Source organism: Vanacampus margaritifer, chromosome 2 (genome assembly GCF_051991255.1).
Source record: "Vanacampus margaritifer isolate UIUO_Vmar chromosome 2, RoL_Vmar_1.0, whole genome shotgun sequence".
Taxonomy (NCBI): domain Eukaryota; kingdom Metazoa; phylum Chordata; class Actinopteri; order Syngnathiformes; family Syngnathidae; genus Vanacampus; species Vanacampus margaritifer.
The window spans coordinates 12,438,153-12,456,540 of record NC_135433.1 but is presented as its reverse complement, the minus strand read 5'-3'; the positions used below and the strand labels follow the sequence as shown (position 1 = coordinate 12,456,540).

Sequence of the window (18,388 nt, the reverse complement as noted above, 5' to 3'; positions counted from 1 at the left end):
GAATCTGTTTTAGCCTTTGTTATTATGTTCCGGTTCCATGTTGGACACAGTGCTATAACTCGTCCTTGATGGTCTCCATCAGGCTTTTGGCCAGTCGTTCCTGCAGCCCGACATCCACATCTTCAAGCAGAACCTCTCCTATTTGGAGTCCCTCAACAGCAAGCACAAGTTGTATCACAGAGTAAGGAGCACAAGTCATCCCAGTCATAAACTGTGACTCGCACATCTTCATCCAGCTGATCCATGCTCGTGCGTGTGTGTGTGTGTGTGCGCCTCCAGAAGCTTTTCCGGACCTCGATGCTCTTCCACTTCATCAACGTGCTGCTGCAGGTCCTTCTCCACAAAAGTCACGACCTTCTCCAGGAGGAAATCACCCTGGCCATTTACAACATGGCCTCCGTGGACTTTGATGCCTTCTACTCAGCCTTCATGCCAGAGTTCCTCAACAGCTGCCAGGGTGTCGACACCAACCAGCGAGCTGTCCTCGCACGCAACTTCAAGATAGAACGGGTACGAGCAAACAGTCTTTTTTTTTTTGTCTTTCTTTTATTTATTTCCCTTAGTGGTGCGAACCAACATTGTATTTATGAGAGCGTTTCAAATTCACCATTGCTCGGTGAGGGAGAAGAGTCATCATAGATGCACTTTAAGTCATTTATTAAATGGGAAAACAGTCAAACACACAAATCCAAAATATAAACAAATGTTTTCTTTGACTTGGGAGGTGTAACAGATAGGCCTGTCACGATAAGATATTTTGCTTTGCGATACATTGCCCCAGAAATGATTGTGATAAATGATGATATTGCGGTTTTCATATTTTTCAACTAATATAATGATAATGGTATGACAAATAAATCCATAAAATTCCCACACAAGAGCAGGTGCGTTTGGCTTTGATACCAGCTCCATTTGTCCGCATTATTTCCAAATGATGACTGTCCCAACTACTCAGGGGCCCTCATTCAGAATCGGATGCGCCACTGTTGTGCCGGGGTGGTTGCCCCGGAGCAGGTTTGTATCCCCTGCCGCGGGATCTTAGGACTTTTACCACAAAAAGTGGCGCTTTTTTTTTTTTAAATGATCCTTGTTCCTAATCCTAACCTTAAACTTCAAACGTGGAAGAAAACCGAAAAAAAACATTAACATTCATCAGTCGTTTGAGCTTTTTCCATGTCTGATGAAATTTCCTACCGCGTGCATGGTCATTGAACGCACCTATAGTCCAATGCAGAATCCGAGCGTGTTCTTGTTCTTCTTTTGCTTATCTGCGCTAAATATTCATTTTCTTGTTTCGAAAACTCAAAAACATGTCTTCTTCATGCGTTTATTGAAAAACATGCGTACCCGCGGCAGTGATACAGATTTTTTCCGGGGGTCACTACTTTGGTACAGCACTGCCTTCCAGAGTGCGTGTCAAGATGATTCACTCCTCAATACGCTAAGCACGGTTGAGGAATCAGTCGTGACAGGAAAGTGAACTTATTACCCACCTAGTGTCTTTGGTAAAGCCCGCATCTCACTGAGCAGCACAGGATAGCGAGTGTTGCTTTTTCGACAGGCTTCGAAGCACAAGCCATGAATAAAACCATCACCGATAGCGGTGGTGCGCTGCTAGCAATAATGCTACATGGCTATTAGCAGCTCTAATGCCGCGGCTCACAAATGAGAAAGAGAATTGCGTGGCCTTATGAAGAACCGATGGGACACATGCGAACCAAAATGTTTAAACTGGCTTTGAACGCTGGTTTACGGGCTCCAGATGACAGAGTGGTGCCGCCGGTGCAGGCGGCGTGGGTTCGCTTACTCGCCCAGGAGACCATGTTTGTGTGCGTGAGTGAGTGAATAGAAAGAAAGAAAAAAACACTTTACCCGGTGACTGACAGAGTGAAGCAACGGAGCAGCGCGGATGTTGATGACGTATGTAAACAAACACGCACGAGCATCGGCAAACTTATCGAGATCATTTTTTATTTTCGTGCAGTTAATTGATTTATTGCATGTCTCGACAGCCCTAATAACAGAAAATAATTCAGCACAAACTGAGGCTACACAGCAAAAAAATAAAAATAAGATTTGAAATATGTGATCCACAGCATGGATGATGTTTAACGCTGTGCGGGGAAAAAACACAACTGAGTGTTGCACGTGCATGCCATCATGTTCATAAAGTAAATCAAAGAAGCAGTGATTGTTTGTAAAGCAGTCTTTTCAAGAAAAGTGCCGTGTCATGAACCGAGTTTCGACTGTCTGTTGTCTCCAATTTGCAAACGAACGCCCCTCTTGTCTGCTTTCTTTCCAAAGGACCTGCCGTCGTTCACCCAAAGCGTGCAGCGGCTAGTGAACGACCTTCGCTACTACAGACTGTGCAACAGCAGCTTGCCCACCGGCACCATCAAGCTATAGCGCGACTGAACCCCTTGAAGATACATCCAGGATGTTCGAGGACTGCCTGTGCTGACCACTTTGCCCAACACTCCCAACGCTTTGGCTCACGTGTTCAAAGTTGGAGGAAGGTTGAGGATGCTGCTGTTTCTTTGGTTTCTACTGTAGACATTTGGCGTATTGTTGTTGTTCAAAGCAGCGCCCACCATTTGTTGCCCCGCCCCTTCCCTTTTATTCTTCTTTTTTTTTTTTTGCCCCAGACCCGGACCAGTCTGAGCCAGGCCTTCTTTCCCTCGCCTCAGCCACAAGGCTGAGCTGGGACTGAGCACTTTGAACTCATTTTGAGTTTTTGAAATGTCTGCTTCTGTTCATTTTTGCCTTCAGGTTTTTCTTCTCCAAAGGAGATGGACTCAACTTAAAATCTTTCACATCATTCCATTCTGAAAGAGAAAATTTGCTTGATTTAATAAAGTGCATTCATTTTTTTTGTAAATACTGAATGTGTGATTGGTAAACACTTTGAAGTATGTGGCTCTTGCCAAAATAGGAAAACATTTTCTTGCACCCGTAGCTTCCCATTTTTTTTCTTAAATACGTGTAAATTATAGTTGTCTTGAGTCAAAATGAATTTTTTTGCGTTAGTAAAATCTTAACCACTTCAAATATCAAATAGTTCTTGAGCACCCCCAATTTGACATTTTTCTATATAACAGATAAAATGGGTTTTTGAATGGTATTTATGATTTTAAAGATCTTAAAACATTCACGCAACCCCTGTTACGAAAACACTTAGCCATCTATTTTCCATGTTTTCATCTGTGCTCAAGTCTGCCACTCAAACCAATTAAACCCGGATTCTCCCATGATCCCATTATCAGAAAGACAAGTTTTGTTTGTTTATAGTCTTGTGTTGGTGCCTAGATAGTTCATGTTTGGAATGGCTCACGTGACATTGTCACATCATTTGTGTTATTATGCTAGCGCCCCGAAAACTCCCTGCACTGGCAGTCCATGACCACCTTGCTGGAAGAACTTTAGCCCACAACAAATAAATGAAACGCGCAAATTGCCAAACAGCAAACGCACTTCTGGCACTAGCGGAGTTAAACATGTTTATAGACAGTCAACAGTCCGAGGGGTCAGGCGGGGTGGGTGTGAGGGGCTCGTGAGTTTAAACTCTCAAGAGTCTGTCGGTGGCGGCAGACTCGAACGCACGACCATGTTGTTGCAGCGCATTATGTTCCTCCCACTCTTGTCTCCGTGGGGCAGGCAAACCGCCAAAAATCTGATTCCTCGCTTCCCTGCTGAGCGGCTCATCGGCTTCAGGAGCAACTCGAGTAAGTATATAGTTTCACATTTGAATTCATACAATTTTAACTGTTTATAATACATAAAACGGTTAACTATTTAAGTGGTATCTTAGCAGCTGTGTTCGTGTTGGACGTTTGCTAGATCACGTCCTTTTGTCAAGCTCGTGCATTGAATGTCGGATGAGAATGATAAGCGGGGGGCAAAGGCGCATCTTTAACGCGCAATCGTGCCAAACCTTTGCGCGCGTTGTGCGTAATCAATCCAAGCTACGCGCTTTAACGCCATTCAGACTGCAAACGTGCTGTTGAGTAGTGTTATGTAGAACACTCCAAACTAAGTTCCATTGGTGTGCGGTGTTCTTGTTCTTGTCACGGGTCACATGTATAATTGGCAGCATGAAGCCGTCCCTTAGCGTGCACAGTTCTTCTACTCAGCGAGAAAAAGTTGGCTTGACGTTCGATGTTTGATCATCAAATCACCGTAAAGGTTTTTTATTTTATTTTTATTCTGACTGCTGTAGATAAGCAACTACCTACTACAACTCCAATATTTATCATATCTCTAATTTTGGACAATTTGGGGACTTTTAAGGGACAAAAATGGCCAATGATCCAAAATATTCACTAACAATCAACAAAAACACATGGTAAATATTGGATCTGTAGCAGTTAGTTGCTTGCCAATGCCATCTACTACATCAATCAGAATGACAAACTGTGTTTTTGTTGATTTTGGGTGAATATTGGGGGGGATTTTCCCTAAATGTCCTCAAATTGTCCATAATGAAAGATATGAACAATATTGGCACTGTAGTAGTTAGTTGCATACCATTGTTATCTACTACAGCAATCAGAACGACAAAATGTGTTTTTGTTGATTTTTTAATGAATATTTTTGATCATTTACGGTCCTTTCAATTTCTTAAATGTCCTCAAATTGTCCATAATGAAAGATAGGATAAATATTGGCACTGTAGTAGCTAGTTGCATACCATTGCTATCTACTTCAGCAATCAGAATGACAAAATGTGTTTGTTGATTTTTTTTAAATTTTTTTTAAATTTTTGATGAATATTTTGGAACATTTTTGTTCCTTGAATGTCCCCAACTTGTCCATAATGAGAGATATGATAAATATTGACGCTGTCGTAGTTTTTTACTTGCCATGGGAAGCTACTACAGCAATCAGAATGAGAAAATGCGTTTTTGTTGATTTTTGGTGAATATTTTGAAACATTGGTCATTTTTGTCCCTTAAATGTGTTCAAAATGAGAAATGTGATAAATATTGGAGCTGTAGTAGGTAGTTGCTTAGCATTGCCAGATACTACATCAGTCAGAATTTAAAAAAAAAAAGTATAACATTTATGGTGATTTGATGATACATCACCCTGGAGAATGTAATTTGTAGACAGTCTCTAAATTAGACGGTAGGAGTGAATATCAAACATCGAACGTCAAGCCAACGTTTTCTCGCTCATCTACTCTACAACCAAACACTGAAAGTTTGTTTTAATCCTTAATACTGTTAATTTTCCATGAAAACTTGGTGTGTGCGGTGTCACTTTTGACCCATGCTAAGAATATTCATATTTTTCTTATTATAGACTAGAGTCTTTTACCCCAATTTATTAATAGCATCTGACATTTAAAAAAAATATATATGTGCTTAATCGTAAGCATAATGCTTCAGAGAAAATGAAAAAAAAATATATATTTTTTTACATTGCCAATACAGAAGAGCTCTCGGGCCTGTGTCAAGGCACCCTCCAACTTTTCTATGACTTGTTCCTTATTTTTTATGTTTATGATCATGCTTATGTAACATTTTACTCTTTTTGAGATTCCCTCTGTACAAAAGACTATTTGGTGTGTGTTTTTGTCAGGCACTGTTTGCGCATCTAAGTTTGTGTCCTCGTGAGTTTGCCGTTGCGGTCGAGCGAGAGGGAGAGAGGGAGAGAGTGGCCACCGCGACAAGCACGTCGTTTAGCAGTTGAAGCGTGCCGTAATTGAGATTGATTCTGTGTTGTGTCTTCCAAATTGTTTCTGTGCTTTCCTGACTGAGTGTGCGTCCAAGTGAGAGACATACGCCTACACATCCATCCACGTACAGTAACAGCAACAGTTTTCAACCACCACACATCGATTCTTGGCACACTACTTAAAGATAAACAAACACAAGTGGGCTGATGATCATACTGTACTTAATTGGATTTTTTGGAATGTTAAATGCGCAAGCTGTTGGATAAAAGTGATCACATCCGCTACCTGACTCCTCCTTAGTCCGCCATCTTACCTTACGTGCCTTCCAAGTATCCTGGCCACGAAGTGGCGCTCTGGTCGGCGCCCCCAGCTCGGTGAAATAGAAATTTAAACCACCAGATTTACAGTAAAGGTTCTAATCAGCTATCGACATAGCCTCCACAACACTCTTATTACCCTTCAAAAACATATAATGCATGTTCCTGTGGGAACCTCAGACAATGTGATTGCAAACGCAGACTGTTCGCCCCCATTGGCCCATTAAAATACACATGACTTGGACTCTTACTGTTTCGAGATTCCCTCTATATGATCCCTCACGGACTAACAGGTGCATATTTCTACAGGAACCTCGCTATGTAAGTGTGGTGGGGCCCCAAACAGTTCTCCGGACCATTTTGAGCTTCCAGTTGAACACTGATACCATTGTCATAATCATAAGATTCCCACCATTACAAAGATTTTACCACAAGCATATGCATACCCATATGCTAGCAGGCCTGGCAGATGTGAAGGAGCGGACTCTCATTGCTGTGAAACCAGACGGAGTTCAGCGTCGTCTTGTGGGCCAGATCATCCGGCGCTTTGAGCAGAGGGGCTTCAAGCTGGTGGGCCTGAAAATGCTGCGGGTTCGTATTCCACTGCACCTATGTTGAATCGTGTGCATGGTTTCCAGTATGTGTTTCCAATGTGTTGAGAAGGTGTCCGAGGAGCTCCTGTCGCAACACTACTGTCAACTGACGCAGAAGCCCTTCTATTCCAGTCTGGTGGACTACATGACCTCTGGGCCTGTGGTTGTCATGGTGAGAGTCCAGCGACATTCATTTTGAAATGATGAATGTGTTTTTCCTATCATACAATTTGACACTAATCCAAATTAGGATCGTTCGGCCTTGGTGGAGATCTAAACTGTATTGTGTGACCTTCAAATTTAATATATATATATATATATATATATATATATATATATATATATATGTGTGTGTGTGTATATATATATATATATGTGTGTGTGTGTATATATATATATATATATGTGTGTGTGTGTATATATATATATATATATATATATATATATATATATATATGTGTGTGTGTGTATATATATATATATATATATATATATATATGTGTGTGTATATATATATATATATATATATATATATATATATATATATGTGTGTGTGTATATATATATATATATATATATATGTGTGTGTATATGTATATATATATGTATATATATTTAAAAAAAAAAACATTTATTAAATTTTTTTAATTTATTTATTTATTTATTTTTTAAAAAGGAAAGCAATGATGATGTCAAATCGAATGAACAATACTGAGCTCTCCTGAAAAAAAAAATGAAAAAAAATTAATTCAGTGATACTCTCACATACCACTAGAGGGAGCTTGCATACCACTATTAGTACTTCTATCACACAAAGATTCACGGATCAACCTCTCAATGACTTTTTCACATCATTTCAAATGAAAAGATAATTAACAAATAATGAATAATAACTCAAAGTGTGAAATACGTTGTGCTAAACTATAGGTATGGGAAGGACACAACGTGGTCCAGTCATCACGTGTGATGGTGGGACCCACCAACCCTGCTGCGGCCCCAGCAGGCACCGTCAGAGGAGATTTCAGCCTTCACGTCAGCAGGTAATAAAATGTCGGAATCCGAATCTCATCTGTGAAGGACTCATCATCATCATCTGTTATGATGTGAAGGAACGTGGTCCATGCCAGTGATTCCCTGGAGGGAGCGCAAAGAGAGATTCAGCTCTGGTTCCAGGGAACGGAGCTTGTCAAGTGGGACTGCTGGGACCAGACGTTAACCTGTGAGGAGTAAAGATGCAGAAAATTCATGCTACCCTCTTCTCTTGATGTTGGTGCCGCTGCTTTAAAGGTCCTTTGAAAAGGATGTACAGACAGTATTTACGTAATAAATTCACCTCAGGTCATTTGTTTGTTCAAACAAACAAAAAAGAGATTTTATCATTTTACATGAGCTCAAGTGTGTTTAGATTTTTTGTTGTTGTCAATCAAGTGACATCAAAATCATTCTACTACCAATGTATTTGACATTTCCACCATAATTCATTAGTAATGAAAAGTTCAGGGTGTAATAAGGGAAGGAATTCAATCCCTCAATTTAATTTGAGTAAACATTTTTTGACTGGCAAATACATTTAAACGTATTTGCAAGTATGTTCAAACGTATTTCCATACAATGAAAAATATATTGGCAAATACATTCCAACGTCAAAAACGTTTACTACACATTCTTCCATACCAAACCACTGCAAAGAAATTAATGAAGTTATTTGTCTTTTTTTAATATAGATAGATCTGCCTACCTGAAATCAATTTGAGATTTGGGAGATCAGCATACAATTAGAGGGCAGACAATTAAAATGACTAAAACTTGAAAAAAAAAATCAATAAAAAGTAAAATAAAATTAAAATAAGATGAAATAAAAATGCTAAAACGTGAAAAATAATCTGGTGCTTTTGGTTAAAAAATGTTTATTGTATGAAGTTTTGCATATTTTGATGAACATTGTGCCTTAAAATAATTGTTGACATTTTATGTGTTTCTACCTCTGAAAATGATCTCAGTCAATTATTATAACACTTTTCTTTTTCTTGTTGCTTTTGCTTGCACATTGGACAACCAGAAATACTAAAAACATCAAAACCAGCCTACTATGCTGTCAATCTGCAGTGGCGCCACTTGACAGATCAGCTGCTCAGAAGACTAAAAACATCGGGGCTCAATAAATGATTCACATTTTGGTGTTGTCCAAGCACAAAGTTCACTTGATAGACTGTACGTCGTCTCATTCCATCATGCCAATCTTCAGCTTTTGCCTCTCCATCACCTTCTCCAATTCGGAGACCTTCCGCACATCCTGAGGGAGGGAGAGGCATCGAAGGCAGGGAATGGTTACAGATCCTCGTATTTGTTAAGAATTTCAAATTGAAATACATGCCACTGTAAGTAGGTCAGTAACAATTGGGCCAAAATACATGAGTCAAGGTTAGGCAAACAAAGTGACTTTGTAAACATACAGAGCACTACACACACACACACACGCACACAAAATATACACATTGGCACACGCAGTCCCCTAGAGGATACTGATAAGACCTTAACCCCGCCACATGGCTAACCTTACATTTATTAGCTAATGGGGACATTTGCATAAAATGACATAAAATGTCAATCTCTTCCAGCTGCCCAAAACATTTCCATTTTTTTAATAAGAAAAATTTAATAGTATTGTATTGTATAATAAAAACATTATTAAACATAACAAAAGACAACATGGTTTAAAAAAGTCAATGTTTCAATAATTGCTAAAAAAAAAAAAAAAAAAGTCTCATTGATAATAAGCTTTCTTTTCTTTTTTTTAGAGGACTTCTAAACCGAGCATAATATGATTGGCTGCTTGTAGTTGAGTAAAACGAGCCACCACTTTGGAGTTAACGAGAGGCCAGTCACTTCATTTCTTTCCACTCTTTTTTGGTGAGCATAGAGGGGAGGGGTGAGCAGTTACGCAGGAGGAGGGAGTGTGAAAAAAAGAGACACTGTCCAAACAACAAAATACATAGATGTTTTTTTGCTTTGTTGATTAACTCATTCACTGCCATTGACGGCTATAGATGTCAAAAATGTATTTTAACTATTTCTATTAGTTTAACATTTATTTTCCCTACTTTTATTAACAAGAGTATGAAAACCTAGGAAAAAAATATTGTACATTTAGACCAGATATAAAATTTGTGATTAATCGTGAGTTAACTATTGAAGTCATGTGATTAATTACAATTTAAAAATGTAATCGCCTGACGCCCTAATTTTTTAATAATCTTTTTTTTTTATAATCTTTTTTCAAAAAAAGAAAAGATTATTAAAAATTAGGTCATCAGGCGATTAAAAGTTTTAACAGTAATTAATCGCATGACTTTAATAGTTAACTCATGATTAATCACAATTTTTTTTATCTGTTCTAAATGTACAATAAAAAAACAATTCTAGGTTTTCATACTCTTGTTAACAAAAGTGGAAAAAATGTTAAACTAATAGAAATGCTTTAAATTATTTTTTGACGTCTAAAGCCGTCAATGGCAGTGAATGAGTTAATGTGCATTACCTTAAAAAAACAACAAAAAAAAACATGGTGCCTGTGGGTACTAGTTAGCCCCAATGACTACATGACTATAGCCCACAAGAAGCTCCCCAGTAATGGGACACTGTAATTTACTAAGAAGTATTAAAACAGAAAAATAATTCTATATTTTGTTTAACATTAAAATAGTGTTCAATGGAAGAATTTTTTTCATTTACAATTTAATACCGTGGTACTGCAATATTTTTGCTTATGGTTATCATTCTGCTAGAATCTAATATCTGTCCAAGTCAACTGTACATACTGTGTAGTAAGCCCATTTGAGTTTTAGATCTGTGCCTTTAGGGTAGTGAATTAGGGTGCTGGAGTCAATTTGTCGGTGTGTGACCACGTGGTGAGTGAGTTATGGCCTGCAGCAGCTATGAGTTTTTTTTTTTTAATGTTTACCAGAGTACCGCCAGTACTATAGTTAACCAAATGTATGCATAAGCCATAATACAAATTCATACAGACAAACACATGCACACTCAGGGAATTGTCCATAATAACAAAGTCACCAACCTCGAGAATGACCTTCTGCATCATAATATGACTGTAGACTCTGCCCCCTTCATCCTGAGACACTTCACAGAGTTCCCTCTTGTTCAGGGAGAAGAGCTGCGCTCCGGTCAAAACGCCAAGACTTTGAACCGTCCTAACAGAGAAGGAAAGAGAAGCAAACTCTAAATCTAGTTTTCGTTGAGTGTTCACTTTCCTACCGTCCAACTTAGCTCAGCCTGAGTGTTGGCTGAGACTACAGTCTGACACTAGAGGGCGATGTAGTGCTCTCTAGAATGAGTAGTCGCTTACTGCTGACTGAAGCCTTTTGCTTGGAGCCAGGCTTCCACCTCGGACGCTGAAGAGTGATAATTCAAGGGAAGAGAAGTTTCCACGGAGCGAGACGTCATGAGAGGAGGACGACTGTCGGAGACTCGTTTCTGTGCCATTCGTTGGAGAAGCTCGTCGTTCATTATCAGTACTGCATAAACACAGGGAGCCATTTGCAAAATCATTTGCATGCGGCCAACATTTCCAAGAAAGAGGCTTCACTTTACGGTCAGATTTCAACTTGCAGTCCAATACTAATTCATTCTTCAAGGGGAAGTTTCAAATTGCACTACACTGTCTATATCTTCAGTCTACTTTGCTGCACATCATACACATGCAGGCATGCAATGTGAGATACTCGAGTGATAGGGCCGCACAAACAGTGTGGCCCACTTGAGCTATGGTTGGTGCCTTGCTCAAGGACACCTCAACAGGAAGCAGACTAGCATGTCACCAGCAAGTTTCCATTTGTACTTTTTGTCCAGTTCCAAAGCCCAAATTAAGTAACCACCACCACTTTGGAGTTAATGAGAGGCCAGTCACTTCATTTTTTTCCACTCTTTTTTGGTGAGCATGGAGGGGAGGGGTGAGCAGTTACGCAGGAGGAGGGAGTGTGAAAAAAAGAGACACTGTCTAAACAACAAAATACATAGATGTTTTTTTGCTTTGTTTTTTAACTCATTCACTGCCATTGACGGCCATTGATGTAAAAATTTCATTTTTGAACAATTTCTATTAGTTTAAAATTTTTTCCAATTTTGTTAACAAGAGTATGAAAACCTAGTATTTTTTTTATTGTACATTTAGAACAGATATCAAATTTAGGATTAATTGTGAGTTAACTATTGAAGTCAAGCGATTAATTACAATTAAAAATTAGGAGCGTCGGGCAATTAGAATCGTAATTAATTGCATGACTTTTACGAGTTAACTCACGACTAATCACAAATGTTATATCTGTTCTAAATGTACAATAGAAAAATCTAGGTTTTCATACTCTTGTTAACAAAAGTGGAAAAAAATGTTAAACTAATAGAAATTGTTCAAATAAATTTTTGACGTCTATAGCCGTCAATGGCAGTGAATGAGTTAAACAAGAAAAAAATTACATTAGCGCAAAAACAACAACAAATTGAAATAAGTTAAGAATAAAGGCAGTATTGCCACTATTTAATTTTTTTTATTTTTTAACACTTCAGTGGATACTGCGTTGCTCCTTCTGGCGTGCACACAATGGCCACCAGGGGGCAGCATAATACAGACATGGCACAGTCACCTATCAGGAAGCTGCAGTAATATTAGTCATTCTTCACAGAAGATAAAGAAGATATGCCTGTGAGTATTGCCATATTATCTGTCTGTCTGTATGTGGTGCTCAACCATAATTATTCAAATATTAGTTGCTTATAGGCTCATATAAGACCGAAGATATTTGTTTGCCTGAAGGTGCTACCTCGATCTCCGTTGTCTCCATGCATTGTAGTGGACGGTAACACCATGCTCCGAGGTCTTACTGTTGGACTCGTTGCAGTCAGAGGACTACCAACCGGGCTCAATGGAGTGAGCGGAATGGGTGACATCTAGAAAACACCACAGAAGCAATAAGGCAAGTTTCAAGGCACTTAGGCAGAATTGAAACAAACTGATGCTAACATACCACAGTTTTTTCTTCACTGTTGTTGTTTACAGCTGACAGCGGTTCCAAGATATTATTTGGAACAAATCCGATCTGGTCAAAGCGATTGCGACACTTCCACCATCTCTTTGATGACTCGATGATCTGATGCGGGTAAATTCTATAGATCATATTTCAAGAATCCTCATATTTTACCAGTACAGATATTGTATACCTCCAGTGTTTCTCCTTGCAGCACTGAGAGCTCGCTGCTGTTTCTTGCGACAAAGTCGTACGTGCAGCAATAAAGTCTCTCCCCTGGTGGTGGAAGTCCATTTCCCTCTCTGGAATTAGATTTGCAGTGACATCAGGTCAATATGCAAGTTCTTTCATCTGATCGTATTTTGTCAACCACTGTGTATGATTATACAATTTAGCCCAAAGCTAGTCATAACCTGGATTGATTTGGAATGAAATCAACAGTCTGTTTTAGCTGGGAATTATTACAGGACTTGATCATTTTAAAGAAAGGAGCGGGGCGTGTGTACTCTGCCAATCCCTGATCTACACTCACACTTTGTCTGTCTCGTCACTGGGGCCTCCCTCTGCATCTTCACCCTCCACGTTGGCATCTCGTTTGTGCTGCGACTCAACAGGATCTTCCAAAGGCGAACCGGAGGAGTCGAACGCCTGCGGCTGCCATCCATCCAGGAAGACGGGCGAGTAAGGAGGGACAGAAACACCGAGCTGGGAACTGGAGTGGCAATTAAGATATCTTTGGGTGATGTAACACATTTTCAAACAGGAAAAAAAGACACATACCAGGGTGTAGTCCAGTTGGGGCCTAATTCAGTCCAGAGCTCTTTTTCGTCCGCAGTCAGATGCTCCTGAAGCAGCGAAACAGCACCATTCGTCATTGCAGGACTGACCACCGAGCCACCCAATTGTGGACCACCTGTGGTTTTCACCATCTGCGACGGACAGACGAAGCATCAGTCAGCAAGTGAGAGCCTATCATCCAAAATGTGAAGTTGATTCACCAATCTGAGCGGGAAAAATATGTGATGCAGCAACTCAGGTGCGCTTGGTTCTGTTATGGCTGACTTAACGCGATCCTGAAAGAACCAGGAAATAGTCACAGGAGGGACATTTCAACAGGAAGCAAAAACTGAGTCATGTGAGTTGTCTCATCTCACCAGCAGGCTGAAGGAATACTTGAATTTGTGAAAGAGGTCCACAAATTCTTCCTCTGACGGAGGGACCGCTTTCATGGTCAACAAGTCGTCTGCACAATCACAAGTAGGAACGACTTCATACCAACATGGAAACATGCTCAATATGAACATAATGAGCACCAAATCAAATCATAGCTCACAAAACGTTGATCATTTCTAAACACTACGGAAGAGGATTAGGGCTAGTGAAGATAGAAACATTTTGGGGGGCAGGATTCTCACTTTACTCTCAGAATTGTGATTTTAAAGTGAAAATACTGACTTTAATCTCGGAATTCTCACTTTTAAGTGAGAATAATAGCACCACTAATAAAGAATAAAATATAAAGTCAGAATTCTGACTTTAATCTCAGAATTCTCACTTAAAAATGAGAATTGTCACAATTTTCACTTTAAAATCAGAATTCTGACTTTATTCTCAGAATTTTCACTTTTAAGTGAGAATAATAGCACCTCTAATAAAGAATAAAATATAAAGTCAGAATTTTGACTTTAATCTCAGAATTCTCACTTAAAAATGAGAATTGTCACAATTTTCACTTTAAAATCAGAATTCTGACTTTATTCTCAGAATTTTCACTTTTAAGTGAGAATAATAGCACCTCTAATAAAGAATAAAATATAAAGTCAGAATTCTGACTTTAATCTCAGAATTCTCACTTAAAAAGGAGAATTGTCACAATTTTCACTTTAAAATCAGAATTCTGACTTTATTCTCAGAATTTTCACTTTTAAGTGAGAATAATAGCACCTCTAATAAAGAATAAAATATAAAGTCAGAATTTTGACTTTAATCTCAGAATTCTCACTTAAAAATGAGAATTGTCACAATTTTCACTTTAAAATCAGAATTCTGACTTTATTCTCAGAATTTTCACTTTTAAGTGAGAATAATAGCACCACTAATAAAGAATAAAATATAAAGTCAGAATTCTGACTTTAATCTCAGAATTCTCACTTAAAAATGAGAATTGTCACAATTTTCACTTTAAAATCAGAATTCTGACTTTATTCTCAGAATTTTCACTTTTAAGTGAGAATAATAGCACCTCTAATAAAGAATAAAATATGAAGTCAGAATTCTAACTTTATTCTCAGAATTCTCACTTTAAAGTCAGAATTCTCAGAATAAAGTCAGAATCCTGCCAAAGTTTTTTTTCTCTTTTCACTGGCCCTAATCCTCTTCCGTAAAACACAATTCAACTTTGTGAACACATATAAAAGTAAAATGTTCAGAGGTCATTCAGCAGCAGGTCAACGTGTGCTCACTACCGACCCTCTTGGCTCTGCTTCTTGCTCTTCCTGCTTCTTTTCTTCCTCTGACTGAGAATGCTCTGGGCCTCGGCCGCCTGCTGCAAACGCACCATGAACCGTTCGATGTCATCGAAACAGTGGTTCAGAATCTCCTGGAGAGGGTTTGACCGACAGTGTGGAGTCACAGTCAGATCAGCTCATTTTCTGTTTTACTCTGCAGGTTATTTTATTGTGCGATATCATGAGAATCATGCTGCAATATTAATCCCGGTTTTACCCAAAAACAGCAAATTTAATTACTTTTTGAGCTTTAGGTGCTGATACTGGTTTACAAACTTCAGTAGCTATAGCAAACGTGCCAAACTTGCAGATAAACTATTGTTTATCTGCAAGTTTGTCTTCACCATATGTTCTATGCACTAGTCTACTATCTAAACATTGAAACTAAACACATTCTGATTTATATTGTTGAGGTTAAATAATAAGTTTTAAGCAGGCCATTTTGCAGCTTGCTGTCGAGTAAAGATGACGTCACAGTGCCTAAAGGCTCAGATTGCGTCACATGACCAAACCCCTAAAACAGGTGAGTCATGACGGTTGATACCTGGCAAAATGGCCGCCTTCTGTGAAAGATAACAAGATTTTGCTGCTTAATTCATATTCCACAAATGAAAAATTAACCAGAAGAAAAAATATCTGCCTCAAATAAAAACCAAATATCAAAATTTATAGAAACATGGTCTACGTATATAGAATTTTTTAACCTAATTCTGGTTACTTAATTCTGTCTGTTAGCGAGAGCCCTACATCGTGATAACTTACATTGATGTTTCTGCATCTGGCAATTTATTATTATATTATATTATTAGTATGGGATTTTTTTTTTAATGGGCTTTAGGTGAACTGATGAATACACACACGCTCGCACGCACACACACACACACACACACACACACGCACATACACATACTCACCCACATACAAAAAAAAGGGTATATATATATATATATATATATATATATATATATGTGTGTATATGTGTATATATATATGTATATGTATTTTTAAAAAAAAAAACATTTATTAAATTTTTTTAATTGATTTGTTGGATTTTTAAAAAAAAAAAAAAAAAAGGAGAGCAATGATGATGTCAAATCGAATGAACAATACTGAGCTCTCCTGAAAAAAAAAAAAAAAAAAAAGGAAAATTAACCAGAGGGGCCACATAGAACAATATTGTGAAGAAAATTTTTGACTTGACTTTCCCGCTCATTAAATGCATCATGTGACAGGAAATCGGTTCTATAATGCCAATATACATTTACTTCAAATTCAAATGGTATGACAACATGCGTGTAAGGTTATTTGCACACCAAATTGTCCTTCAGAATGATGGTGTGAATGATTGTTTTTCTATATGTGCCTTGTGATTGGCTGGCGATGACAGTGAAACAATGTTAATGAAATACACAACTCGTATATGTTCTTAGCAATTTATATTTAATAGCAATTGAAAGCTTAATGTAAGGAAAGGATTGGAGTAACTCCCCAGTCACACCTTCATTGACATGAGATTTTTTTTTAAATAGGATAAAAGTATTTTTTTTTTCCTCTGCTCAACAAGCTGATGCACAACCTTATGATAAAGAGACACAACATGACCTCAATGAGTGACTAAATGAAGCACTTACCACTTCTCTCTCTTCATTCAGTTGAGAGTTTGAGTCGATGTTGGTATCCTTCTGCTCTTTCGGGACGGGCATGACAGGAAAACCTAAAGACCTTCGAGGGATCACCGGAGGAGGTTGTGCCCACATCTGTTAAGTCAAATTAGGAATATAACACCATAAAGGGAGAGTTTGAAAATTATTATCAAATGAGTGAAGTCTCGTACGTTACACCTTTTGTCCCTGATTGGTTGTTTTTTTATCGGGGCTGTTTATTGTTATTATTATTATTATTATTAGTTTAGATGGGGCCCAATTTTTTTTTTCACACTTCATATTCATCATGCACCACTACATTAAACCGTTATGTCAAAAAGTGATTTAAATAAAAAATGGCAGACTCTCCATTTAGAAAGAATTATGCCACCGGAAAAATTAACACTTAAGTAAAAATCTACTCAAGTACAAGTTATTTTTCAACACTGGCAGATGCAATTAAAACCCTGCACCCACCAAATCACAGCATGTGATATTATTACATTATCAGGCTGCGGAGGCAATGTGGAAGAATGTTAAGAATGTAATGAACATGCTTTCAAGTCTGCCTGGCCAGAAGTGACAACTACACTCTACAGGAAAAACCACCGACACAGGCTGCTTGGTATGTGGATGACTCTCTAGAAAGTTCCTCTACAAAGAAATCAGTGTAACATGAGAGGAAGGTCCAGGAATGATGCCAAGCCATCCTCATCCTCGCCATTATTTTTCTTACCAAATTTAAGAAAAATCCTTCCCTCAAAGTAAACGTAAAAGTGAATGGTCAAAGCATTCATCACACAGATTCCAATTATGAAAGTTGAATCAGACAACATTTGAGCCAACCTCACTCAACACATTTGGACACACCCCCACGCACACGCTAAATATTTACAAAGAATTAGCACATGTATTATTGATGCATTACTGTACCTTTTGTTGTGGTGTGTGCGTTTCAGTCCCAGCCTGAGAAGACAATCGTAGCTGCCCTCACTGAGCGGAGCTGTTTACACGAGCACGTCCCACCTACGCCAGAAATGCATAAACGAGAAAAACGAGTCTGACTTTAATCTATGCCGCTTTCACTCTCGCTCCCTCCCGCCTCACTGGCCGATGACCACCTCCGAAGGGATGGGCAAAATTCTGGCATACCTGCACAATGCTATTATTCAAATGGTAATTACGAAACATTTCAATGATCCTCAAACGTTGTCCCATATTCACCTACTTGAAATGTGGTCTGCTTTACTCTGATCTGCCTTTTACTTTTAGCCTGACATTAAAATAAGTCATCACTTAATACTACTATCTACTACTATAATTTTAATATCAGCCGATGTTACTGACATTGATAAACAAAGATGTATTTTTCTAGTTGATGAATAATAATCTTCAGACCAATTAAGTGAGAATTAATCCTTTACCCCGTAGCGTCGCTGATGAGCTCTCACTGCATACAAATGTACTGATTCATATACATTGACAACTGTTTTAGACATTAATGCCGATCATTAATTCCGCTCAGAATAACAATGTAACATTTTACAAGTAGTTGCCTTCGGCATATGTCACTGTTGTCACTCAATAATTCATTCAAAATCAGCATTCCTTGC

The 18,388-nt window shown here is 38.4% G+C and overlaps 3 protein-coding genes across 5 annotated transcripts in view; 2 read left to right on the top strand and 1 right to left on the bottom strand.

The window, feature by feature from the left end:
• The window catches only part of xpo6 (exportin 6), a 20,093-nt gene extending 17,215 nt beyond the window's left edge, over positions 1-2,878 (top strand). Inside the window, exons 22-24 of the mRNA XM_077558987.1 lie at positions 83-181; positions 280-510; positions 2,305-2,878. Coding sequence (XP_077415113.1) covers positions 83-181; positions 280-510; positions 2,305-2,406 — 432 coding nt within the window. The 3' untranslated portion in view covers positions 2,407-2,878. The remainder of the gene's footprint in view (positions 1-82; positions 182-279; positions 511-2,304) is intronic.
• A 672-nt stretch (positions 2,879-3,550) lies between these two features.
• Positions 3,551-8,787, top strand: nme4 (NME/NM23 nucleoside diphosphate kinase 4). Of its 2 annotated transcripts, XM_077557809.1 has the most exons (6): positions 3,551-3,722; positions 6,452-6,585; positions 6,658-6,759; positions 7,515-7,627; positions 7,697-7,806; positions 8,647-8,787. In XM_077557809.1, coding segments are annotated over exons 1-6 (579 nt in total). In that variant the 5' UTR covers positions 3,551-3,604; the 3' UTR covers positions 8,649-8,787. The 2 variants fall into 2 exon arrangements, with proteins under 2 accessions (XP_077413935.1, XP_077413934.1); XM_077557808.1 differs by lacking the exon at positions 8,647-8,787 and having other exon boundaries at positions 3,553-3,722; positions 7,697-7,976.
• On the bottom strand, positions 8,470-18,388 carry LOC144043815 (epidermal growth factor receptor kinase substrate 8-like protein 1). Of its 2 annotated transcripts, none has more exons than XM_077557806.1 (14): positions 18,200-18,388; positions 17,709-17,801; positions 16,764-16,889; positions 15,095-15,224; positions 13,780-13,868; positions 13,624-13,698; positions 13,406-13,554; positions 13,158-13,337; positions 12,819-12,927; positions 12,626-12,748; positions 12,422-12,548; positions 10,951-11,119; positions 10,663-10,795; positions 8,470-8,880 (listed from the first exon to the last, which is right to left on the bottom strand). In XM_077557806.1, exons 3-14 carry the CDS (start codon positions 16,887-16,889, stop codon positions 8,809-8,811), a joined length of 1,482 nt encoding a protein of 493 aa, XP_077413932.1. In that variant the 5' UTR covers positions 17,709-17,801; positions 18,200-18,388; the 3' UTR covers positions 8,470-8,808. The 2 variants fall into 2 exon arrangements, with proteins under 2 accessions (XP_077413932.1, XP_077413933.1); XM_077557807.1 differs by lacking the exon at positions 18,200-18,388 and adding an exon at positions 17,928-17,947.

Excerpts from the sequence above, each read along its gene's own strand:
- nme4 (XM_077557808.1), top strand. The coding sequence starts at position 3,605 with ATGTTGTTGCAGCGCATTATGTTCCTCCCACTCTTGTCTCCGTGGGGC. Across the intron at positions 3,723-6,451 it reads CGGCTTCAGGAGCAACTCGA|CAGGCCTGGCAGATGTGAAG; the intron begins GTAAGTATATAG and ends CCCATATGCTAG. Across the intron at positions 7,628-7,696 it reads TTCAGCCTTCACGTCAGCAG|GAACGTGGTCCATGCCAGTG; the intron begins GTAATAAAATGT and ends TATGATGTGAAG.
- LOC144043815 (XM_077557806.1), bottom strand. The coding sequence starts at position 16,889 with ATGTGGGCACAACCTCCTCCGGTGATCCCTCGAAGGTCTTTAGGTTTT. Across the intron at positions 12,749-12,818 it reads TGCAAGGAGAAACACTGGAG|ATCATCGAGTCATCAAAGAG; the intron begins GTATACAATATC and ends TACCCGCATCAG. Across the intron at positions 10,796-10,950 it reads GCAAAAGGCTTCAGTCAGCA|GACGGTTCAAAGTCTTGGCG; the intron begins GTAAGCGACTAC and ends CTTCTCTGTTAG.